At 43.8% G+C, this 27,524-nt stretch overlaps 1 protein-coding gene across 1 annotated transcript in view; it reads left to right on the plus strand.

The window, feature by feature from the left end:
• EHD2 (EH domain containing 2) overlaps positions 1 to 27,524 on the plus strand; it is a 50,437-nt gene that overhangs the window by 4,999 nt on the left and 17,914 nt on the right. Inside the window, exons 2-3 of the mRNA XM_018556026.1 lie at positions 4,004 to 4,101; positions 23,941 to 24,353. Of these exons, the coding sequence (XP_018411528.1) occupies positions 4,004 to 4,101; positions 23,941 to 24,353 (511 nt within the window). The remainder of the gene's footprint in view (positions 1 to 4,003; positions 4,102 to 23,940; positions 24,354 to 27,524) is intronic.

Here is a 27,524-nt window from a genome sequence, read left to right on the forward strand (position 1 = left end):
CCTCCTGTCACGGCAGAGAGCCGTGACAGGATCAAGAGGCGAGCGAACCCGGTATGTGTTCGCTCACCTCCCGATCTACTGAGCCGACCTGTGACAGTCTCATTGTCACAGGTCGGCTAGAACTATGAGGTGACTGAAAAGCACTCACCTCATAGTTCTCCTTTAATATCACTTTGTCGTAAATGAAGGAAGGAGAAGGATAACAGTCTGGGAGCCTGCATCATCAAAAAACCAGGCAGCTCCTAAAATTCTGTCCTGACAGGTTCTCTTTATACATGGCACTGTAATTAAGTACTCACAGAAAGTGGGCAGTACCAAGAACTTGAAATGTGGTGTAAATACACAGCCTGGTCAAAAAATATCACCACCTGGAATTAGCTAAGCAAATAGGTCAGAGCATTCCATTAGATAACAGGTCTAGGTTCAGCAACGTCATGTCCCCCAAAAAATGAGGTCAGCTGCCTACCTAGATATACTGAATGACCAGGTTTTTCCATCAATGGATTTTCTCTTCCCTGATGGCACATTCGGCATATTCCTGGATGACAATGTCAGGATTCATTGGGCACACATTGTGAAAGATTGGTTCAGGGAGCATTAGACATCATTGTCACACATGGATTGGCCAGGCTGTAATCCCATTGAGAATCTTTGGGATGTGCTGGAGAAGACTTTACACAGAGGTCCGACTCCCATCACCACTACAAGATCTTGGTGAAAAAGTCATGTTACTCTGGACAGAAATAAATGTTGTGACATTGTATAAGCTTATCAAAACAATGTCACTGTGAATGTGTGCCGTAATCAAAGCTAAAGGCGGTCCATCGAAATATTAGAGTGTGTAACTTTTTTGGGGGCAGGCAGTGTACGTTGTGGCAACTCCATAAGGGAGAATTTGCTTCACTCTGAATATTGCTTTACTTGGTCTACCCCAGAATATATTAAAAACCAACCACAGAGTAGAGAGCAAATGACGTTTCTTCTTCAGGCCTCATAGACATTTCCTAAGATTACATGATCCTGGGTATTATTAGAGTGACATTGTTTATGTTTGCTGGAAATGGCTTCCTCACACGTATGTATCTAGAATGGTATATAAACAAAGAATCCTGAATGTACCCAGTGTCCTCTCCTCCACACATCATTTTCAGGAACTGTTGATAAGATCGCTCAGTGGGGATAACAGGGATCCCAACCTGAAAGAAGCCATTTCAGGGAGGTGTCCTTCTCATTTCAGGGAGGTGCCCTCTACGCCCCCCCCCCCAAATAGCCAATAGGAATCTAGCTATGGATTCGTATGCCTTTGTGTTTCTTTTCTGACTGACGGTCGGGCCGTGGCTCCCAATGTCAGAAAAGAAAAAAAAAAACGATTGCAGGGAAAGGTTTATCTGCTCGATCCAGCAGATAAACCTTTCCGGGAGGAAGTGTTTCTCTCCCGGGCGGCCGGGAGCCGCTATCCAATAGCGGGAGAATCCCGGAGCGTCTGGGAGAGTTGGGATGTCTGGGATAAGAAAGGCTGCACTGCCCCTATTAGCCAATCAGATTCCAGCGGTTATTCTTCCTCTGCAGTGTAAAGTGGAACTAAACCCGCTCTCTAAAATCTCACATAAGCCTGAACAGGTTAATTTTTTCCCCAATCTTTTAAAATTTGCAGCATTTGTTAAAAGATTACTTCTTCATCCTGCCACAAAAGTCTTTGTTCAGACACTTCCTGTTGTAGGGGGACCACTGTCTCCCAGTTGTGCTCCTTGGTGGCCACACAGTCACATGGGTCACTGATTGAGGCTAGAAGCCAACACGCATTGCGCAGGCATGGTCCACTGTTGTCCTCTTTAGGAAATCAGTTATGAAACTGTCACACGTTGTCTCAGTAGATCGGGAAGTGAGCGAACACATACCGGTGCTCGCTCACTTCTCGATCTATCCCTGCAGAGAGCAGTGGCTGTCACTCACATCTCCCTGCAGGGATTCCCCCCTCCCCTCTCCGATCCTCCAGCGCTGAGTGGCGGAACGGATGGGGGAGGGGACGGGTACAGCTGGCTCTGCCTCTAGATAGGCAGAGCCAGCTGTCACTCACGCAGCTGGGAGGATCTCAACAGTAATGTCGGGATCCGTCCCGGCTGCGGCGATCTCAGTATACCGCGATCTGTAGCTTGCGATATACCGACCTTTGGGTCACGGGAGGACGCTAGTTTATGCCTTCCCGTGACCCTTAGGAGAACTATGGGGAAAAATACTTACCCCATAGTTCTCCTTTAAGGCACTTGAATGTATTTTTAAGATCTAGCTCCTAAATTTAGTGTCACTTTAAGCCCTGGGTACCTGTGGGCTTAAAGTGCCCCTCCCTGTTCAGATTCTCCAGCGCTGACTGGCAGAACGGACGGGGGAGGGGGCGGGCACAGCTGGCTCTGCCTTTGGATAGGCAGAGCCAGCTGTCAATTCCGCAGCTGGGTGGATCTCGACAGCATTGTCGGGATCCATTCCGGCTGCAGTGTCTCAGTATACTGCAAGCTGTAGCTTGCGGGATACTGAGCTTTGGGTCACAGGAGGACGCTAGTTTGTGTTCGCCCGTGACCCTTAGGGGAACTATGGGGGAAAGCCCTGACCCCATAGTTCTCCTTTAAAGATGTGCAGCCGATGCTGTGGTTACTGCATGTAGACAGGAAGTGACTGAAAAAACCTGGTGGAGATCAGTAGCATTGAAATGAAAAAAAAAAAACACAAAATGTAATGAGGCCACTACCTCTGAGGCTCCACTAATGCTGGCTATACACATGTGGATAGGTATAAGAGGTTGAATGGGAGAAATCTATTCGATTTTCCTCTCTCTAAACAGCATGGATGGAGGAATCTCCCCACCGGCTATGGCTTTCAGACAGCCGGCACCTCAGAATACCTATACAGTGTAGCTGATTGGCAGCAGTCACTGTTTGTCAAAGTTACAATTTCCTTTGAATCGGCTGAAACTCTAACAGTGTATGGCCAGCTTAACGTTCAACTCCAGGATAAGCAAATATGGTCTAAATACAAGAGCCATGTGTATTCTTACTTGAATCTTGGTGAGCTTTGTGCATTTCATCCAGATCTGTTCAGTAATCCAGTGTGACACTTTGTGCAGGAGCTTCCTGTAATAAAGACCAGTACTGCTGCTCTCTTTACTTATGCAGAGTGACTGATCTTGTCTCCGCCCCCTCCTGTAGTTTTCTACAGGTAACCTGTAGTGAGTGGACCTACTGGACTCCTCTCACAGCTCTCTTGCAGAGTCACGTCTCGGCTCCAAGTATTGGTATGAGTACAATTTACTCTCCCAAAACTTCCCCTTCCAAATCACATAGTCCATTCGGTTTCCCCAAACATGAGTCCTGCTAACATGTGCTGTAACCAGAATCAAAGGAGCTCCTCATAGTGTCACTGAAAGTGGAACTTGTGCAGCTTCCCCCCTCTGCTCCTTTTATTACCAAACACATGCAGACTTCCAAGGCAGGCCTCAATATAATTGGTAGGTGTAGGAATTGAATCACCACACCAGTTAAAATAAGATATAAATAAATAAAAGTCCAGATACAACTTTATTCCATTACGGTCAGGGGGCATTCAAGTAGAGTATGCAACGCGTTTCAGGGATCCAAACTTGCCCCTTCATCAGGGCTTAATGAGAGAAATCATGTATGTGGATTACAATCTATGCAGCTTAAAAATAGTAATGAGCTATGCTGGGAGTGCTTCAGGCTCGTCGGCAGCTGGTTTGGCAATCTTATTGGTGGCTATGAGAAACTGACTATTTTTACATCAGGCTTTTTGTATGCCAGAGTCGGGTCAAAATACCTCACAAGCTCAGGTTTTCTAGTCACATGATCAGTAATAGAACTATAAAACTCTACAGTAATGTCTCTGGATTCTTGTTAATTGAAGCTTACCCTAAAACTGCACATCTCTTTTATCCTCAGACTCTACCCCATGTTCATTTTTTTCTAACTTTGCTGTCATCTGTCTTCTGACACAGGTTCATGTGTGCCCAGCTGCCCAACAAAGTCCTGGAGAGCATTAGCATGATAGACACTCCTGGCATCCTGTCTGGTGCCAAGCAGAGGGTGAGCAGAGGTGAGTACCATGCAAATTACTAACGAGAAGGAAACTTGTTATTGCACACGTCATACTCATCATTTTGCTTTGCTGGAAAGTTATATCAAAGAGGCGCTGAGACGTCTCCAGAACATGGAAAGACCATAATCATTCGATGTGCTAAGTTGCTCTGATAAGGCTGCTAATGTGGAACACTGCTCCCCTTCAGCGGGTACCCGGAAAATGACTCAAATACGTACACTGCAAGCGCCACCAATGATGGAAGAATCAAAAAATGCTTTAATTGTACATAAAGTGATCATATGGCGTCCAAGGCCTTTCGAGGGCAAAACGAGTTCGCCCTTAATCAGGGCTTTTGAATGTACTCAGGGAAGTAGATGCTACTGTAGGTAGATCTTAAAGGGTTTCTCACATATTTTTGCATACATCTTCAGTAGATGTATGCAAAAAGTTTTTTTTAAAAAGCGGTTTAAACTTATCTGTGTCTTCGCGCTCCCGTCTGAAGATCTGAAAATTCTCGGGCGGCCGCAAAGCATCTTGGGGCGGGCGCATGTGCAGTTCGGATTTTCGGCCGGAGACGAGGAGAGACACAAGGTAAGTGTTTGGACGCGTGCACCCGCATGCAAACAACGTTGGACAGGAAGTGCCAGCAAGGACAGAGGAGTCAGCGCTGGATCGGAGACCCGCAGCAGCGAAGGCTGAAAACGACAGGAAAGAACAAGAAGATCGGATTAAGAAACATCATTTAAGGTAAGTGCTTTAATTAACATTGGTGGGAGGGAAAACATTTTATCATTTAATGTCACTTTAAAGTGAACCTTTACCCCCTTTCACTAAAAATCACATCACCATACAGCTCTGCTTAAAATCATATTACATTCCTTAGTTAAACAAACATATTTTTGCTTTACTTACAAATAGGGTTTATCTACTTCCTGGTCCTGTTTTGACACAAATGATGCAATGTGCCCAACCATTGCATCCTGGGAAGTTTACATCAGCAGAGTATTGCTGAGAAATCTCATCTGTAATCTCACGAGATCTCAGGGAAAGGCATTTCCTCCCCTGGGATGATGTGCATAGTCACATGTCCTAGTCACATGTGCCAGGGTTTCAGTGAGTAAATGGAGAGCTAGTAATCTGCCAAGTTAACATGGCCACTGTCAGAAGACTGGGATAGAAAAGAGAAACAAGGTATGCAAAAAATACAAAGTCGGCAATTATCTAGAAGTATGTGTTTGTAGATTGTCATTACTAAACATTTCTAAAGGTGTGTTTGCAGTTATTTGAAAGATAAGGGGAAAGTTCCACTTTAAAGTGACATTAAACCCTCAGATTTTTTAACATAAAACAATACTGTAATGTGTGCCTTACTGTAATTCATGGTCGTTTCCCTTCTCTTTGCTGCTCTTCCTTTTAAATCTGTATCTCTTCTCATGCTGGGCAGAACTTCTGTTTTGCAGCAGACTGCCTTGTCTCTGAAATGGATACACGGTGTCTGTGTGTAGGTTCACAACCTGAGCCAGCACTACAGGAAGAGGCACTCAGCTGCAAAGGGAAGTTCTCCCCCAGCATGAGAAGACATGAGGATTTAAAAGGAAGAGCAGCAAAGAGAAGGGAAACTACCATGGATTACAGTAAGGCACACATTACAGTATTGGTTTATGTAAAACAATCTGAGGGTTTAATGTCACTTTAAGTTCACTGCTTAACATGAGATCCAATGGGGTAGAATTATGCCAGTAGAACAGCTGCAACAAACCCTTATGATCCCTTATGATTACCCTTATGATCATTTTATGCACAGTTAAAGCATTCTTGGATCCTTCCATTATTGGTCTGGTGCATGTGATGTATGTACATGTTTTACTTTATTAGGGGCACACTAGATGGAGTCCCACAAATATCTAAAAGCAATGTGACTAATGTATGGGAACTGAAGCGAAAGTGGAGCTTTTATTCACAGTAACCAATCTGGTTTCATATGTTATTCCCTGAGAAAGTGAACTTTGTTAGGTTGCTATTTACAAAAACTCTGCTTCATACATAGCCACACCAATAAACAACGCTGTGTTGTATAACATGAACATTATTTCCTGGGGCTTTATCAGTAATGCAGTGCACAGAGAAATGATGATGCAAAGTGCAGTTACCCATCACAATCAATGGGATTACACCCTAATTAAAGGAGAACTATGGGGTCAAGGCTTTTCCCCATAGTTCTCCTTAGGGTAACAGGAGGACACAAACTAGCGTCCTCCCGTCACCCTAGGCTCAATATACCGCGAGCTGTAGCTCGTGGTATACTGAGACGTTGCAGTATACCGCAAGTTGCTGCTCGCGGTATACTAAGACGCCATACCGCTGAAGCGGATCCGACAATTGTGCCGGGATCCACCCAGCTGCGTGACTGACAGCTGGCTCTGCCTATCTAGAGGCAGAGCCAGCTGTACCCGCCCCCTCCCCCGTCCGTTCCGCCAGTCAGCTCTGGCGGATCGGAGCGGGGAGGGGGGAAACCAGCCCCTCCCCTGTCACGGCTCTCTGATCGAGAGGTGAGCGAACGCCGATATGTGTTAGCTCACCTCCCGATCTACTGAGCCGACCTGTGACAGTCTCAGCTGGGTTACTATAATAACTGCACATATAGCTGTGTTCTTTGTCTAACCGAATAAACCAGATTTTGTACATTTCTCATTTTAAAATATATAGTTATATCATAGCTAACAAATTGAATTATTCAATGCAGACATATTTTGTAAAAAATACAAAGTTTGCGTATCCGCTATATGAAATAATATCTATTTTGCTATGCTTGTGCAGGTTTTGAAATGATTTACCCCCAGGGAAGATTAGCTTGTTTTGATAGGGATCTATCATCAGCAACTTGCAATTACATACTCGTGACTTTACAATTGTTACACACGTAGGACCTTCCATTATGTCAATTCCTTCTCGATTGCAAGCAGAAGCCTTTTGCACTGGGCATAATGGAGCCTTTTTAAGAAAAAGGGTATTGTAATGTAATAAATACTAATCTGATGCCTCGCTGTATGATACTGGATTTCTCACAATGTTGCAAAAAGGTTGAGGGATACTTTAAGGAAGACAGTTTTAGATTTGGGACTAGGTGACTTTTAGGAAGACATGTCCAGTGAGCTGGGTCAGACACAGTGCAGGATGTCCTATCCTGTATGTCTGGAGAAGGGAAGGGCAAAGGGCAGCAGGAATCTGCACCCATTAACTGATCTAAACATAATCCGCTATTGTTTATAGAAATATCCCCTCTACTTAGGAGTGGCCCAGGCTCTGATTCTGGCTCTGTGCCTCTTGGCTCCTCTGTGTAAACACTGAGTAATGGGAGCCAGTAGCATTGTGTACGCCCTTAGGAGATGGGTTACCTGTTGCTGTTGATGTACCCATCAGACTTATAATTCAGTCTAAAAAAAAGTCAATGACACCCAAGAACTTGGTGCCTTACAACTGGGACTTGCAGGGCCAGAAACCTTCGTTCAGTTACCATCAAGGATAATAGAGTATACTGCATGCAGTCTGTTGGTGTGCCCTGCATTTCTGTGAGTTCTTCCTGGTGTTTTAGTTCCTTCCTTCAACCCAAAAACAAAGAGGTAGGTTAACTGGCTTTCACCCAAACTGTCCCTTGTATGCATGTCTATGTAAGTATGACTATATAACCTAATTTTATTAGACATTGTGCTATAGCACATAAGAGTGGCAGCTTGCCACTGCTCAAGTAGTCAGAAGCAGGAGCCTAGGACCTGGTGGATGTCCTGGTAGCCCAGCTCAGTCTTCATAATGCTGCCGTAAAAAGTGGACAGCGCAACTAGTCAGAGCTGTACACCTGCCGGTCATTCACAATGGAGGATGTATTTGTAGCTAGTTGCACTTGTAGGTAGGCATCTGGTCGGGCCATTACATGCCAGTAAAGACCATGCAAATATGGCAGCTTCTCTGTACCTACTGCAATCCAAATCAATGTCAGTCAAAGGGATAGTGGGACCAAAGCTGCTACCTTGCGTACATCCCCATTCTGCCCTTCCTGATCTCTGGTGGTGAGATACTAATTTTGTTCTTGTAGCACTAGCATCTGATTCAATTCTCCCTCCCTCTCGGGCAGCACAGTGGCGTAGTGGTTAGCGCTTCTGCCTTGCAGCACTGGGGGTCCCCGGTTAAAATCCCGGCCGGGTCACTATCTGCAAATAGTGACCCTTGAGTTGGAAAAAGTCCAGCAGAGGGCAACCAAACTAATTAGGGTTATAGAGAACTAACCCCCCCTCTGCGGATGGGGGGGGGGGAGAGGGCACCTCCCTGAAATGAGAGGGACACCTCCCTGAAATTGCTTCTTTCAGGTTGGGATCCCTGTAAGAGGGACAATAGTAAATGTGCAGTACTTTATTCCTTCACTGATCTCTATAGAAGAGTGATGGACTGGGCCCCATTCACAGGCGATTTCCAAATTAGTTGGAAAAATTCCTTGGTGTAGAACTCAGGAGAAGGCCAGATAATCAAGAATATCCCATACTTTATGAGGCCTGTTATACTGATATAGGAGAATAATACAGTGTCACTTTGAGTCTGCTGCTGGGCTGATGACTTCACATCCGAGATGGCTGCGTCAAGCGGAAATCTCAGGGATTTTAGATATCTACATAGAGGAGGCTTTTACAGGTAAACACTATTTATAGCATGCATAAACTATGTTAAATGCACATTTAATCTTATGGGAAGATTGTTGTTGAAAGTAATGGTCTGGCAATAGGGTCTCTTTAATAGTGTCAATGTACTGCATTTTATATAGGAAACAGCCTGCAGCTGTCAGGCTATATATTGGTATATATTAGAGGGGCAGCTTGCTACTGTCAGACAGTGTACAGGAGTGTCAAACTCAATTTAATCGTGGGCCGCATCAACATTATGGTTGCCCTCAAAGGTATCTGTAAGACTATATAAATGTATCTAATCTTCATCATAATTGCCTCTGCATTTGATTATTACTGGTTTTAGTAATAACTTAATACCTAGATCTGAAAGTAGAAGTCTAGGAAATGGCCTGGTGGGCCGAATTCGGCCCCTGGGCCTTGAGTTTGACACATGTGGTGTACAGTATTTTTTTATAGGACACGGCCTGCAACTGTTAGGATCTATACTGTCTATATATTGGAGGGGCAACCCACCACTGTAAGAAAGCATACTGTAATACATAGGGGGCAGCCTATCACTGTGAGCTTCGTAACGTATATTAGAAAAAAGCAATAGCCAAGTACTGTAAAATTGAGAACTGTAACACATGTATACTCTTGTGGAGAAGAGGGGTACAAGCTGGCCACTTTATTGCTCTGTATAATAATACATATGTGCAATCCAACCGTGCCAGCTGGGAGACTCTGCAATGCTACACATAGAGGGAAGACTACCAGAATCATGCTCTGTAGAGGAATACAGATTTGTGGCACATTCCTGAACGTACTGGAACATTACTCATTTATTTCCATGTGTCTGGGCCTCTGTTGCTATGTTTTTGCATCACTGTGTTATATGTGAATACAGGCTCTGTTGAATGTTCAGTATTAGGCATGGCTGTTTAACGGCAGCTGTTTAACTGTTTGCCTGCTGACTGATAATAATGAGGAATTTGAGAGGATATTATTATTATTATACAGGATTTATATAGCGCCAACAGTTTGCGCAGCACTTTACAATATAAGAAAGACATTACAATCACAATACAAATCAAGACAAGATGGTAAGGAGGGCCCTGTCCGTGAGGGTTTATGAAACAACTTTTTCTGTGTCAGCAAGCATTCACATTGAAACCCTTTTCTGCTGCAAATTGTATCAGCATAACCAGGGTTATTATAAAAATAGCTCTGCCACTGTCAGTGGAGAATCCCTCCCAGAATCCAGTAGCTGCATTCTAATTCCCGGCTCCCCCCTAGTGATCTGTGCTCTGTATTGAACTGTTACTAAGCAGCAGCACAAACAGAGGTGTTCCCCAGGACCGGGAGAACTCTAGCCTTGGGCAATGACAATATTATTCCTTTACTAAGAGCTTATAAGGAATACAGTGTGTACTTGGTGGGATAGTCAAAGCTAGGAGCAAGTTGTGAGAATCCTTGTGCTTACTGGAAATGATGGCTCTGATCACGCAGGAGTAAGATGGACCCTAGCTGGCCATACCAGCTGATCTATTGTTGCTGATCACGCGCCAGTAATAGAGATTCAGATAGAGATTGAGAGCCTTCCATTACAGAAAGTGGCATTTGCACTTGATCTTGATCCAGGTGATTGGAAGTACTCAGTGGTTTCATCACTTACTTTTATTGGTCTAAGTATTGCCACTCTTAAGCTTGCCATACACCTTACAACCATCGCACGACTTTCGTTGTGCGATGGTTGTAAGGTAATTAAAATTTCGTACGATCTGCCCATCTTGGACAGCAGATCGTACTTGCGATCATCGCAAGCCCTCCCCGCTGAGGGCTTCCCCGTGCTTGCACACACCGGCCCGTGCGGCATTCGTCTCCCGAGCACGCCACTAACCCGTCGAAAATCGTATGATTTTCGGCGGGTTTTCAAGCGTGCTCGGAAGACGAATGTCGTGGGACCTTACAGTAGAAGAGGTTGCCCGCTGCCCATACACCTGCCGATTATCGTTCGATAATCGGCAGGTGTATGGGCACCTTTAGAATGCTACAGTTTAGCTCTTCTTGAAACACAAGTAAAGAAAACTTGTCCCATTAATGATACCTGAGGACACATTAGGTGAACAATGCTGTATCTATGCAAAACGTAACACATGGTGGGGAGATACTAGATAGTACTTGTAACACCGACATCTGATGAAATTCTCACTCCAAAGGGACAGTAGTAAATGTGCAGTAATTTAATCCAATGCTCTTGATAAAAGAGTTATGGACTGGGCCCCATTCATAGGTCATTTCCAAATTAGTTGGATAACTTCCTTTGTGAAGCACCTAGGGCAGTGATGGTGAATGTTTTTGAATCAGAGTGCCCAAACTGCTATGCAAAATCAATGTATTTATCTCAAAGTGCCAACACTGAAAACAAGGTTTGGTATTGCGTTGCAGTTTGTGCATCACTGCCTTGGGCAAAATAGGGAAACTCACATATTCAAACATTTATACACTAAATAAATCACACACGTAATGAAAAAAACACACATCATACACTCATTAAAAAAAATACACACATTAAAAAACACACACATCACACACTAATTAAAAAAACACACACAAACATCACACACGTAATGAAACACGCACATTACACATGCATTAAAACACACATATCACACACTCATTAAAGAAACACACATCAGATCACACATGTAATGAAACACACATCACATCACACATGTAATCAAACACACACAAATCACACACTCATTAAAAAAACACACATATTAAAAAACACACATATCACACACATAAAAAAACAAACACAAGCACACACACTTCACACACATAATGAAACACGCACATCACACACGCATTAAAACTCACACATCACACTTATATTATATACTCATTAAAAAACACACACATCACACAGGTAATGAAACACACACATCACAATAAAACTTAATAATTAAAAAATTGCCCCCTCTCCTGCTTACCTGTTTTGCAGGGAGGGGGCTGCATCCCTGAGGTCCAGTGGGGCATTTGGGGATTATCCTGGTGGTTCAGTGGAGGATCAGTGTGATCCGCATCTCTGGCTAATGCAGACCACACTAATCGCTCCTGACAGGGGGGCAACCGCAACACTAGGGAGCGTTTCGTATGGTCTGCATCAGCAAGAGATGCTGATCATACTGATCCTCACTGGACCACCATGAAATAATTTTCATTTAACATATGACGGTTCGTCAATATATTAAATAGGATCACTTAATGTGACTTGGATGGGAGACCCATGGAACAACGGAGGCCCGCATGGAGCACACCAGGTAAGAACCTGGAGTGTGTGGGGCCCAGCAGCCGACACCTAGGCTCGCAAGCCACCAGAGGGGCCTCTGCGTGCCCTCTGTGGCACGCCTGCCATAGGTTCGCCATCACAGACCTAGGAGAATGAGCAAACAAGCCATAGTCAGCATGTGAATGTAAGCATATTGTTTAGGGTGAACTTAGCACAGACACAGGAATTCCTGTAAGAATTGGCTTTGGTTCACACAGTCTGGAGAACATTACAGCTCTTGGTTAAAGGTTGGACGGACATATATCAGGGTGAAATTTGTCTGTGGAGATACTGAACTTTGCTGTAGTAATTATAATCAATGATAATGCTGTACAGGGGGTTCTGGGAAATAATGGAAGTATCTAAAACACTAGTCTAGGGAGGAAATAACTAATATACTTAGCAAAACTCTTACAGAGCTTGCCACAAAAGGGTGAAGAGTTTGGAGAAGGCAGCAGAAGTGAACAATCTAGGACAACATAGCTGAACTGGAAAGTGAGCTGAATTGGAAATCAGCAATTTTGGCCTAGACTGTTCCCTTCTTCTGCCTTCTCCAAACTCTTCACCCTTTTGTGAATGGGCCCCTATGTTTATCAAATTCTGAAAAATATTACCTTCCTCATTTGCTGCTAATTTCTAGTGATGTCTTTCTCAGAACTACCCGTGTACACTTGAGTGTTTTGTAGTGCGAATACCTAAGTGCTACAATGCTCAGCAGGAGGAATCCCATCATGTTCAATTGCCCTTGCTCACACCCAGTGGCGTCGCTACAGGGGGGGCAATTGCCCCCCCTAGGTTATCACTTGCCCCCCCGTGTGCCCCCCCCGCCAGACTGTAATCGGCCGCAGCTATCTGTGTCAGTGGGGACAGATTGCCGATTACAGCCTGTAAGGAGAAACCTCCGACAGTCTATGAACTTCCCCCCGCAGTCTACTCACCTCTCCGCGGCGTCTGTGCTCCTCTCCTGCTGACAGCCGCGCGATCGTCTTCATTCCAGCTGACCGCAATAGCCAGCCTGCTATTGGCTCTTTTAAATTGCAGTAGCCAATAACAGGCTATTGCACCCACCCACTGCCTGCTGTCAATCAACAGAGGTGGACCTGATGGAAAACATCAGGTCCCTCCCCTGCTGATTGACAGCAGGCAGTGGGTGGGTGCAGTAGCCAGCCTGTTATTGGCTATTGCAATTTGAAATATCCAATAGCAGGCTGGCTATTGCTTCCAGCAATGAAGTTAAAAAAAATATTTAAAAAAATGTAATTAAATTAAAAGTTGTAGTTCTCTATAGCTGGTGTTTTTTTTTATTGCTGTATAAAGTATTGCTGGGATTTATAGTCCTCTATAGCTGTTGGTATTATTCTACATTGGGGTATAATGTATTGGTTGGAATTGTTGTTCTCTATAGGTAATGGAATTCTGCATTGCTGTATAATGTATTTCTGAGATTTATAGTCCTCCATAGCTGGTGGTATTATTCTGCATTGCTCTATAATGTGTTGCTGAGATTTGTAGTCCCTCTACAGCTTAGAGTTAGTGGCATAAATACCAGGGTCGCAGCAGTCGTACACGCGCACAGCACTGATGAGGAATCCCTACACTACCAGTGTTCTATAATTTTCCTCAACCCATTAATTTCTCTAACGCGTCACTTCCAGGTGTGCATGTCATGAAGAAAGGGGTTCATGAAAATAGCCGATTCTGATGACTCGGCCCCACTGGAAGTGACACAGTCGAGAAAATTTATAGGATCGAGAAAAATTATAGAACACTGACTTTGACACTGTCCGGCCCCTCCCACTTTCCTCTCACAGCCCACAGCCCAGAAGCATGGACAGCCAGCGGCTGTCTACAGTGGGCGAGAGTGCCTATGTACCAGACATAGAGCGGAGTAAGGCCATGTAGGAGTAGGTCATGGACTTACTAGGGGTCCTCACATCACTCGACCATTCACACTACAGTTACATGGATGGCAAAAGTGGCAGACAGGGGCGGGGAGAAGGTGGGGAAGAGGCAGAGCGGGAGGGAGGCCGAGTCGCTGCACCATGGGCCTCTGGGTTGTACTTGTCCCCTGGGCTAAAAGTTGCCAGTCAGCCCCTGCTGTATTCAGCACCTACTGAGCGATGAGAGCTGATTTAATTGCGGATGGCGTCCGAGGTTGCGGTATTCAGGATTGTGGGCGGCGTTGGAATACATGTCGCAACCGCAGGGCGCAGATGCCATCCGCAATTAAATCAGCTCTCGGCGCCCAGCGGTTGCGACATGCAATGAAAATTATCAGTGCCCCCCCAGATTTGACTGTGGTATCTTATGTGCTCTCCCTATATATTGTTCCTAGAGTCGCCACTGCTCACACCTGAGCATTCTGTGGCTTGTGGCAAAGTGCCTTTAGCTCAAAAAAGTGCATGAGGTTCTTCTGGAGCAGAGTCAAGTGTTTCGATCCCAGTAGACTTCAATGGGAGCACCTGATAAACATGCATTTTTCAGACACATTTTTGCCTAGTAAATAGCATTTCATTGGCTAAAAATATTTACATTTTAAAAAAGCCTGAAATGCGTAGAAACGCTCAAAAACTGCCTGATAAAACTACCAGAGACACTTAGCTCAAGTGTGAATGGGGCCTTAAGGACACCTGAGCCCATCAATGCTGCTTTCTTCAGAAGTCACAGCCCACCTGTGAAAACCCACTGATTTTCAATCTGGACCGTGTTAACCACCTAATAGTAAAACAATGGCTTCCTTCAGGCAGCAGGAGAAAGCCAAACTTCTCCGAGTGGTGGTAAATTTGGAGCTGCATGGCTGCTTTGTTACAACAGTTAACCAGCATGAGAGGATACCCCTGCCAATAAGCAGCAGAAGGTCAACTGGTTTCACACCTTCTTGCTGAAAAGTGGAAAAAATCTTATTAAAGGAGAACTATGGGGTCAGTGTTTTTCCCCATAGTTCTCCTTAGGGTAACGGGAGGACACAAACTAGCGTCCTCCCGTCACCCTAAGCTCAGTATACCGAGACGCCGGAGCGGATCCCGACATGGACGTCGAGATCCGCCCAGCTGCGTGAGTGACAGAGCTGTGACAGGATCGAGAGGTGAGCGAACCCGGTATGTGTTCGCTCACCTCCCGATCTACGGAGCCGACCTGTGACAGTCTCATTGTCACAGGTCGGCTAGAACTATGAGGTGAGTGGAAATCCCTCATCTCATAGTTCTCCTTTAAGTTCTGTGTAACTGTATAGTACAATATGGCTCTGATTGTCACTTGTACAGAGTCTTCCACTTGGACTCATGCCATTTCTGCAAATCTCCCCTGGGCTCTGCTCCCTCCCAGATCTAAATTTCCTAAAAAGGCTTTAGGTTCCCTGGGTTTGCTGGAAAGTTTGAGTCTTAGAGAGGGAGAGGGAGAGGCAGCTCAAATGCAGGGAAGGGGAGGAGGGAATGTTCTTGTTTCCAGAGTAGAAAATAATGAAATCATATCCCTTGTGTGAAGTGAGATTTCTTTTTCCACTAACAAAGAACCTTTCCCTTATCTCTCCCTGCCAGAGGGTACATTTCAAAGCCGTTCCAGGTTCGGGCCACAGGGGAGAGAGACTTCAATCCTGCTGACCTGATTTAGTGACCACATATAATATAATTGCATCCTCTCGACAAAGTGCCTATGGCTTCTCTGTTGATTATTTCCTAATAAACAGCCTAGACTGTTTATATATTCTGAACACTGTAACATTTATAGGCATACTGTATATCGTGAAATGATTAGCTTCATATACATAATCTTATCAATATGTGGTTATGTTTCAAAACACTGCTGTAAAGTTTGTGATGATATGCAGTATGTGCATGGGGGCAGCCATAGTTGCTCATTATTTAGGCATGACTCCTTTTGCCTAGTAGTGCTATGCAGCTGGTGTGCCTTACTGCTCCATTCTGTCAATGAATGTCTACTAGTCTGGACTGACTTGCTGAAAATGATGCGTTTTGTGTGGCTATAGTCTTTAAAAAAACAAACAATGGTGTGTGGAGCTTAGAGTGTATCAAAGTGATCAACTACAGGCAGCAGCTGGAGACTAGATATAGTCAATTCCTCTAGATTACTAGAATATGTAAAAATAGAAAAGTGTCAACAGCATTTGACTCAGTCTATTAAATTATACACAATTTATTATTATACACAGATATTGTACCAGCACATTAAAAACTCCTGAAAGTGTATCTCCAAGCAAAACATTTTTCTTAGGCTCCATTAACACCTATACATTTTGTGGTTCTTTTTGCAACAATGGCCCCTGTTCACACCTGTGTCACTTGTCCACATAAGCATTTTTCTGGGCCAAATCATGCGTTTTGGCCTCCTAGACTTTAATAGGTGGGCATGAAAACCTTTTACAAAATTAGTGATTACACACATTTTTTATGCGCTCCCATTTTAAAAGTCAATGGAGCCAAGAAGACATGATTCTGCTCCTGTACTACAAGTCACATTAAAGCTGTTCCTCCAGATCATCAGATCTTCTGTCCCTTGGGACAGTTTACTACCCTGCTTCATGGTCTCTGCCATTGAGGCATGTTGAAGCCCATATACTAAGTGATAGGGGTTTTTCTGATTTGGTCATCTCTACATTCCTTAAAGCTAGGAAGTCCACATCGTGCCAATATGTGGAAAGCCTGCTTTTCCTGGTGCAAGGCCAAAAAATACTCCATGGGACAGATGTTGATCTTTCTACAATCTGGTCTGGATACAGAGAGCTGTGACAGGATCGAGAGGTGAGCGAACCCGGTATGTGTTCGCTCACCTCCCGATCTACGGAGCCGACCTGTGACAGTCTCATTGTCACAGGTCGGCTAGAACTATGAGGTGAGTGGAAATCCCTCATCTCATAGTTCTCCTTTAAGTTCTGTGTAACTGTATAGTACAATATGGCTCTGATTGTCACTTGTACAGAGTCTTCCACTTGGACTCATGCCATTTCTGCAAATCTCCCCTGGGCTCTGCTCCCTCCCAGATCTAAATTTCCTAAAAAGGCTTTAGGTTCCCTGGGTTTGCTGGAAAGTTTGAGTCTTAGAGAGGGAGAGGGAGAGGCAGCTCAAATGCAGGGAAGGGGAGGAGGGAATGTTCTTGTTTCCAGAGTAGAAAATAATGAAATCATATCCCTTGTGTGAAGTGAGATTTCTTTTTCCACTAACAAAGAACCTTTCCCTTATCTCTCCCTGCCAGAGGGTACATTTCAAAGCCGTTCCAGGTTCGGGCCACAGGGGAGAGAGACTTCAATCCTGCTGACCTGATTTAGTGACCACATATAATATAATTGCATCCTCTCGACAAAGTGCCTATGGCTTCTCTGTTGATTATTTCCTAATAAACAGCCTAGACTGTTTATATATTCTGAACACTGTAACATTTATAGGCATACTGTATATCGTGAAATGATTAGCTTCATATACATAATCTTATCAATATGTGGTTATGTTTCAAAACACTGCTGTAAAGTTTGTGATGATATGCAGTATGTGCATGGGGGCAGCCATAGTTGCTCATTATTTAGGCATGACTCCTTTTGCCTAGTAGTGCTATGCAGCTGGTGTGCCTTACTGCTCCATTCTGTCAATGAATGTCTACTAGTCTGGACTGACTTGCTGAAAATGATGCGTTTTGTGTGGCTATAGTCTTTAAAAAAACAAACAATGGTGTGTGGAGCTTAGAGTGTATCAAAGTGATCAACTACAGGCAGCAGCTGGAGACTAGATATAGTCAATTCCTCTAGATTACTAGAATATGTAAAAATAGAAAAGTGTCAACAGCATTTGACTCAGTCTATTAAATTATACACAATTTATTATTATACACAGATATTGTACCAGCACATTAAAAACTCCTGAAAGTGTATCTCCAAGCAAAACATTTTTCTTAGGCTCCATTAACACCTATACATTTTGTGGTTCTTTTTGCAACAATGGCCCCTGTTCACACCTGTGTCACTTGTCCACATAAGCATTTTTCTGGGCCAAATCATGCGTTTTGGCCTCCTAGACTTTAATAGGTGGGCATGAAAACCTTTTACAAAATTAGTGATTACACACATTTTTTATGCGCTCCCATTTTAAAAGTCAATGGAGCCAAGAAGACATGATTCTGCTCCTGTACTACAAGTCACATTAAAGCTGTTCCTCCAGATCATCAGATCTTCTGTCCCTTGGGACAGTTTACTACCCTGCTTCATGGTCTCTGCCATTGAGGCATGTTGAAGCCCATATACTAAGTGATAGGGGTTTTTCTGATTTGGTCATCTCTACATTCCTTAAAGCTAGGAAGTCCACATCGTGCCAATATGTGGAAAGCCTGCTTTTCCTGGTGCAAGGCCAAAAAATACTCCATGGGACAGATGTTGATCTTTCTACAATCTGGTCTGGATAAGGATTAGTCCTTAAGTGCCATCAAGGGTCAAATATCGGCACTTGCAATCTCATTTCAAAGACGGCTTGCTTCTCTTTCCCTAACGAACACCTTTGTACAAAATTTGACTTGCACAGGTCCACCTGTACAACCGCCAGTGACTACATGGGATCTCAACCTGATTCTTTTGGCTCTTCAAAGGCCTCCAGTGCTATCCCTTTATCTATGCTACCTCATAAAGTAACTTTTCTCATTGCCAATACCTCTGCTAGGTAAATTAGCAGCCTTGTCATCTAAAGAACCCTTTTTTATCCTTCACAAAGATAAGCTTGTTTTGCGGCCCAAAGCCTCCTTTCTTCCTAAGGTGGACATTGTTCTTTCATCTCTGTCCTACTTTGATTCACTCTAAGAAGATATACCTCAATTGCTTGGATATGGTTAAAGGCGTTCATGTCTAACTTTCAGCTACATTGGGGATGCTTGTTCCAGGAATAACTGTCTAAGAAAATGGGAAATTTCCCTCACTTTAGTAAATTTCAATAACTTAGCTTCTCTGGAACTGGAAGTAAAAAGAAACTCCTCCAATGATACACAGACAGCAAAATAACTACTTGGCAGGGGATTTATCCCTTCCCTACTCTAACCAAACACTAAAGAAAACACTTTGGTTATACATACACTTTAAGGAAACCTTCTACATACACTAAGAGGTCCAGATATTGAAACCATATCTAAAAAGTCCTGACCAGAAAAGTAGGGTATACACTGGTAGATTTTTAACTGAACGTTCGTATGAAAAATCTCGTTGGAATGTTTTATAACGCCATCAGATAAAAAATATTGTTTGATTTTTGTTTCCATCTAATATTTGATTTTGGAAGTAATAGAATTTCCTGCACGAAAACCACATTCACTGTTAGAATCTAGTTCGATCATTCCAACATGCTCCTCAAATTTTTTGGCACTGCGGTCGTAATTGATCATCAATTTGACACCATGAACAATTAGAAAGTTGAACGTTCCGAAATTGATTTCGTTTGTTCGAAATTCTAACTGTGTCCCTACATAAGGAGTGGTGGTGAAAGTCTTGCTTTGTGTATTAGCATAGTACCTAAAGCTAGCCATACATGGCTCGAGGTTCAGCTAATTTCTGCTGAATTGGCCAGAAATTGAGCCGTGTGTAGCCCTTTCGCCACCCCCTCGCTTAACAAAAGTTAATTTTAACATCAAAGGAGTTGGGTGGGGAACTGTGGGATGCACACAAATTACATCTCATCAGATCCAGTCACTGTTCGGCTAATCAGGCAGGCGCAGGTGCCCGTGGCTGTTTGATATAATAGCTGGCAGTACAGATTTCTCCAGTCACACTGTTCATTGTGGATGTGAGAATCAAGTGATTTCTCTTGTTCAGCCGGCAGGGCTGAATGAGAGATATCTACATGTGTATGGCAAACCATAGGAATAGGATCTTTCGCCTTGTTATCCATGAATCACGGGGTTAAAATGTTAGCTTTTAAAGAAGTCCTATACAGCCCGACTGGTTTTATGAGGTAGCCAATTAAAGCATTGGTTTTGATAACCAAATAGTCTTCGACCTCCCTAGAAAATGATAACAACCTACTCTGGTTGTTGGATGTATAAACTGCACATTGAGACTTTGAAAATGATAAGAAAACCTCTGTGTCAGTAAAACAAAATGTTTGCCTCTTCTATGCGTAAAAGGGAATTATCTCCCATGCGCCCAGGTCACAGCCAGGCAAGAACTGTGGCACCCAGGGCTTGGAGGACCCATTCCAGGATAAGCACCCCAGATAGCAAGCAATTGAGCTGCAAGTTTGAAAATTACATTGCATTGCAAGTCTCCAGATCAACGTGCGTTGCAAAAGTGCTGTACACTTGCAAAGCTCTTGCTAACACCGGGAAACTCTTGCTGTAGACTTGCCTAGCAAATTTGCTACAAATTCAAAAAGTGTCAACTAGAACTTGTGCTGCAAGTGTTCTGCAAGTCTACAACTTGCCAGGAATGTGTGCAGCAAGTTAACAAGAATTACAATTTAACCCTGCCACAAGTTTGTGGCAAGTTATCCTTGCTATCTGGGACATAGACATTTTTCTTTCAGTCAGATTTGATAAATGAGGGCTACTATTTGGACTAATACAAAACAAAAATTGGGCTTCCCACCATGGAAGCCAACCAAGCATTCATTCGACATTGAGAATATTAAGCTAGAAATCTCTACTTCTATTTGTTCCATTTCATAAGTCCACTGTGTGAATTGATATCGTCTACACACCACTCTTCCTGCGCTGCTTTGGTTCATGTGTTGAGCAGGTGTCACGGCCGATATATAACAGACACTGAAGAACAGCAGGCTGGATTATTAGAATCCAAACTTACTCCGGTTTAACTAAATCGAGGCTCATGGAAATATGGAAAAAAAGTACATACATTAGGACCGGCTTAATTACATTTTAATAAACATTTCACTGTTATTCACAGCTGATGGTTTGCTCTTATTCATCATGGAATTATTTAAGGTCTAGCTTTGCATAAACTGTTTATACTTTTTCATATTCCAAATACAGCTGTTACTGCCAACATGTTTTCATACTCAAATTATTAAAACAGTAACGCTGAAACCACATTGGGCTTATGTAATAAGACAGGCTTTTCCATAGTATCCAATCAGATTTTGGTCTATTTTTTTTTTAGACTAAGGACGATTGCTGGTATATGCCGGTACTAGCATACCATACTTTATAGGGCATGTGAAAATCAAGGCAGGGTCTAGATTGATAAAAGGGATAGCTGGATTCATTTAAAATGAAAGGCTAGAAAAGCAGGGCTTGTTACACATGACATTGAGGTGATTTAAATCTTAAGTATAAATTTATCCACGGTCTGAAAATATATGGGATGTATGAACTTGTAACCCTGGGAATGTACAAAGGACAAGAGGACATTTGCTTAAAGGAGAACTATGGTGTAAGTGTTTTTTCCCATTGTTCTCCTAAGGGTCATGGGAGGACATAAACTAGCGTCCTCCCGTGACCCAAAGCTCAGTATACCGCAAGCTACAGCTCACGGTATACTGAGACCGCTGCAGCCGGAACGGATCCCGACAATGCTGTCGAGATCCACCCAGCTGCGAAATTGACAGCTGGCTCTGCCTATCTAGATACTGTACCCGCCCTCTCCCCCGTCCGTTCCGCCAGTCAGCGCTGGAGGATCGGAGCGGGGAGGAGGGGGAATCCCTGCAGTGACAGTCACGGCTCTCTGCAGGGATGCGATCGAGAAGTGAGCGAGCGACGGTATGTGTTCGTTCACTTCTCGATCTATTGAGCCGACGTGTGACAGTTTAATTGTCACACGTCGGCTCGAACTATGAGGTTGAGTGAAAATCACTCACCTCATAGTTCTCCTTTAATGAGGAACATGATTTTATTTCCATATAGGATAGGGTTCTTCTCTATAACATAGGGGAAAGGTATTCTGGACATTGGAACAATGCTATCTGATAACAGTGCACTAGAGGCACAGGAAGTTATCAGCTCAAAAGGTGTTTGGCAGGAGCAACAGGTATTTTTGCATTAATCAAACAGATATACCGTATTTGCCGGCGTATAAGACGGGTTTTGAGACCTTAAAACATCCCCCGAAAATCGGGGGTCGTCTTATACGCCGGGTACATACGGAAGGATACGGTATACTGTATGTAGCTTCGGCTACATACAGTATACCGCGCTGAGCCAATCACGGCAGGCTTTGTATTAATGACCACAAAGCCTGTATTAATTAATACAAAGCCTGCCGTGATTGACTCAGCGGAAGACGGAGGACACAGCGGGGATCGTGGACAAGGTAAGAGACTGTAATTCCGAGTGTGGCTTGGGGTTACCGCTTATGGTACTGAAAATCAGGCGGGCCTGGATGCTAAATGGTAGCGTGCAGAGATATCCACAGGGAGAAAAACGTGTAGGGCTGGTAACGGCCCCACCAACATCAGCGGTCGTATTTGGAGGACCTTTCTTTATCAGCTGTCCTGGACTTCACTTGTTTTTCTCCCTGTGGATATCTCTCCACGCTACCTTTTAGCATCCAGGCCCGCCTGATTAGCCATCCATCTTCCTCCATTCTGGGTTTACTGGTTTTTTGATCCGATACCACCCAGTACCGAATACCTGGTGACCTCACACCGAAGGGATTAACTCCCTCTGCTCCCGAAGAAGCGCCTTAGGTGCGAAACGCGTCGAGTTTACCTTACAAGAAATGATCACCCCTTTAAGATTGTTGCTCCCACCTGAGGTTTAGTAACTCAACTACATCCTCTCTTTTGATCTACACGTGATGTTCTCATTATATGTATAAGATTATGAGTACATAGACCAACCTTGGTTGTGGAGCACAAGGGCTGATAGGAGGTTTTTTGTCAATCCCTGTTGTGTATATGTTTTATACATGCTTTGATGCATATCCATTGATTTTAGTCAATTGTTGAATAAATTTATACTTTTTTACATATATTACAAGACTGAAGTTTATTGGTTGTGTCCCCTCTGGAGCCACTCAAAAACCCCACCTTTCTCTATCCTTTTTTTTTTTTGTTTCCTTTGAACCCAAACCTCAGTTTAAGTGAGTCAACTTAGTATAAAAATAACAAATGCAGGTAAGAATCTGCAAAAAGGTTTGCTAAAATACCTTTTTAACAAATATAAAATATACAGCCTGTATATATTTCCTTAATAGTTTTTTTTTACCCCAACAAACCTGTTTTGCATTATGCATTCTTAAATAATGTGAATTTATGAATTATTTACTATCTATGTACACAGAGGTGCAAACCACAGAGTTACAACTTAAACTCCATCCTGCACTTGGGGGTTCATCAAGTTGAAGGTTTCCAAAGCATCCATGAAAGTTCTTGTAGTTAAAGCTTTATTCCTAAGGCTGGGCACACACCTTACAACCATCGCAAGACTTTTGTCTTGCGATGGTTGTAAGGTACTTAAAAAAACGTACGATCTGCCTATGTTGCATAGGCAGATCGTACTTGCGATGATCGCAAGCCACGCCCCCTGAGGGGCGGGCTTCCGATGACCGCAATGCCGAACGGGCAGTGTGCGCTTGCGCACACCGGCCCGTGCGGCTGTTATCGTACGGACATGCCACAAACCCGCCGAACATCGTACGATGCTCGGCAGGTTTTTGAACATGTCCGTAAGTTCTACTGTCCTTACAGTAGTAGAGGTCGCACGGCTTCCACACACCTTACGATCATCGTACGATTGCGGGATTTCCCGCGATTCTCGTACGATAATCGTAAGGTGTGTGGGGACCCTATGACTGTCCAACACAATGACTGATCAGCTTCCTCACCTCCACAAAGGATGGCTGACGTACACTTATATTTTGCTATTTTTAATGCATCCACTGTTATTGAGTTTTTAAGGCTAATTGGACCGATCTCGTTCATCTCGTTCCAGGTTATGACTTTCCATCGGTCCTGCAGTGGTTTGCTGAACGAGTGGATCGTATCATCCTTCTGTTTGATGCCCATAAGTTGGAGATTTCTGATGAATTCTCAGAAGCTATTCGAGCCCTCAAGGGCAATGAAGACAAGATCCGTGTTGTCCTTAATAAGGCCGACATGGTGGAAACACAACAACTGATGCGTGTCTATGGTGCACTCATGTGGTCCCTGGGCAAAGTGTTCAATACACCAGAAGTGCTGAGAGTCTACATAGGTTCATTCTGGTCTGAGCCGCTCATGATTCCTAACAACAGGCGTTTGTTTGAGCTGGAAGAACAGGACTTATTTCAAGATATCCAGAATCTGCCCAGGAACTCAGCCCTACGCAAACTCAACGACCTGGTTAAAAGGGCTCGGCTTGTTAGGGTAACCATTAAATTCATTTTATATATCAGCATATTACATCAGCAATGCTAACCATACATTACATAGGTTTAGATAAGCTGGCCATACACCTGCAGAAGGTTGTACAAATTGTTTGAGTGTTCAATGGTGCCATCGAGGACTGGACAGATCTTGTATGATATTTCATTGCCATGTGGTAAATTCTAACAATCAATCCCGGGATGCACGGAAGTTATGTAATTTTAATTTTCCATGCACGTGCTCATTACAATTATTATGATTTTTCACAGCTGGGAACCACACTCACATTTGGAAATGTTTTAGTTTGAGATAAATTTTCCTTCCTTCTTTCTCCTTCAATCCGTGTGTGTTGTTGTAAAGTAGCCACCGCTCCAAGCTCACTTCCATGATATATTATAACTATATTATAACTTTAATACATATTAGCTAACTAATTTTGAGATTGTAGTTCGTCACAGGAGTGAGCTTGGAGCAGTGGCTACTTTACAACACACACAGGGACCATGGGGAACAAAAGTAGCCACCCTCCAGAAGGAAGGACAGTGTCAGCACCAATTCAGAGATGGTTTGAGGATCTACAGCCGAGTGATAAACAAATGAGGGTCATGTTCATACCTCCAAATAATTAGCCATTTGCAGTGAGACATTATGCACTTACTAAACTAGTAGTTTGTCCTCACCAGGCAAACAAGTAACAGGTTCTTTACAGGAATGACATAAAACAGTGTGTACTTACTTTCCCTGTGCTCCTCTACCATCCAATCCACCTTACACGGTGCTATACATGCCTCCCCCTTCACATGTGATAGCACTTATGCTTGGTTATTGGCAAGTGAGACACTTGCTACAGAGTCTCGAGGCAGAGGAATTGTTATCAGCTGGTAAGCTCAGGGTCCCTGCTGGGTTTTGCAGATCTCTGAGAATCCAAGCCAGGACTTCTAGTCCTGGCTTGGCCAGTACCTCTGATGATGCTCATAGGAGCTCTTCTTTTACTTCTAATGACTCTCAAAGAATCCAGGCCAGTATGGCTAATGATAGCCAAAGATTCTAGACCAGGACATCCAGAGTGCATATTTCCATGGTATTATATTGTACACATTCACTTCTGAACGATGTGTTGTTGTTCAATGCTTAGAAAATGTACATGAGCTTCTTTTGGGTGTTTTGGGCCCAAAAAGCCTTCAAAAGGAGTGCCTTTAAAATGTGTGTAGGCAGTGGCGTAACAATCGCCATAGCGACCCAGGCGGCCGCTATGGGGCCCGTGCACAGGGGAGCCCAGCATCCCTCTGATGCCGTGTGGGCCGCCTGGGTCGCTATGGCGTCTCGGGTGCTGGCTGTCACTGACATAGCTCAGCAGCTGCTGTGAAGGAGAACGTTCCCCCTCACAGCTGCTGCGGAGCTGTTTCAGTGACAGCCAGCAGATGCGGCAAAATAGGCCGGTTACACCGGCATTTTCAGTAAAGGAGCAGGGCCCGCCTAACAGCAACCCCGCCTCCTCTCACATCACTGGCCAGCGATCTAAGAGCAGGTGGGGCCAGTGATGTAAGAGGAGGCGGGCCCCGTCGATAGAAGGAGGCGGAGCCCAGGAACGGAAGAGGAGGCAGGGGCCCGGCGGCGGCGACCCCGGAGGTGACAGGTAAGAGGCGTACAGCGCAACTGAGACCTTGCAGAGCCCACCATAGAGAGTCTATGGTGGGCTCTGCAAGTGGCATAACTAGCAATCACGGGGCCCCATACAAAATTTTGCTATGGGGGCCTGTGATTTCTAGTTACGCCCCTGTGTGTAGGGTACATTTTTCTCATGATTTTGTGGTGAGCAATAATCTCCTCCTCCTAGTAACTAGATTTCTATTGGCAGAAAAAAAATTATAAAACCGCTGAAGTTTAGTGAACATTCTCTTCTCTACTACTCCTCAAACTCTCTTAAATAATAATGAAAGTTTATATTTGCCTCAGTAATGAAAATAAAAACCTTAGAGTTACTGTACTACTACTACTACTGTAGGTTCAGCTTTGTACTGTACTTTGCCTTTTCAGACATGGGTCTAATTGACTGATGGGTGAAACAGGTTCTCTTGAAAGTGAGCCTGGGGGAATTCCCTGTTATTGAGACATTAAGTTAGACAGCTGTTCTTACACTTATCCTGTTATCACACATGTATCATCCAAGGAACATTGCTACATGTTTAAAAAGGGAAGTGGGTATGTAGACCTCTCACTGTGAATAGACTGATATCCACAAACACACAGCATGTGCTCAGTTAGCAAGGTCACACTTTCACAGAACAGGGAGCCATAACAAGGATATGGATGACCCTATTAGATCCACAGGAGAGCTGTCTGGAGTCAAAGGGGGTCACATTTGTACATTAGTGGACTTATTCACAAGGCGCGGTACAGCTCAGATTCTAAAATATAATTTCAAGAGATCCCTATTAGTCGAAATATAGATAGCCCTATGAGTGTGCAAGATGGATCCTGTATTAGAATAACTGATCAGTATGTAAAGCGCTGAAGCATTTGTTTCACATTTTGTGAGCAAAAAATAATGTGCATCTTGTTTGCCATGTTTTGGGTCACATTAACAATCAAGCCCGACGCGCATCTTTGTAATTACAAATGGGATCTTAAAGTTTACATCTTTAAAAGTTGCTACTAACATTTCTAATAGGAAATGTGAAGTTGCCTATCATGTAGCCTACCCGTAGTCATGACAGATAGTCAATACAAACTGGATTTACAGTAAGTTTTTTTTTTTCATTTGAAATTTTAGGGAAAGTGATTCTCTCAAAAGGCAGACTTTGGCAGGATTGGTGTGGTGAGGTGTTCATCTGTGGAACCAAAATTCTATTTTCCTCTGTAAACCCATTTTTTTCCACAGGTACCCAGGGCTTAAAGTGACACTAAATTTAGGAGCTAGATCTTAAAAATACATTCAAGTGCCTTAAAGGAGAACTATGGGGTAAGTATTCTCCTAAACTAGCGTCCTCCCGTGACCCAAAGGTCGGTATATCGCAAGCTACAGATCGCGGTATACTGAGATCGCCGCAGCCGGGACGGATCCCGACATTACTGTTGAGATCCTCCCAGCTGCGTGAGTGACAGCTGGCTCTGCCTATCTAGAGGCAGAGCCAGCAATAACTCGCCTGTAGATCCTCAAACCATCTCTGA

The sequence above is a fragment of the Nanorana parkeri genome, unplaced genomic scaffold (assembly GCF_000935625.1).
Source record: "Nanorana parkeri isolate BGI_ZX_2015 unplaced genomic scaffold, ASM93562v1 scaffold221, whole genome shotgun sequence".
NCBI classification, from domain to species: Eukaryota; Metazoa; Chordata; class Amphibia; order Anura; family Dicroglossidae; genus Nanorana; species Nanorana parkeri.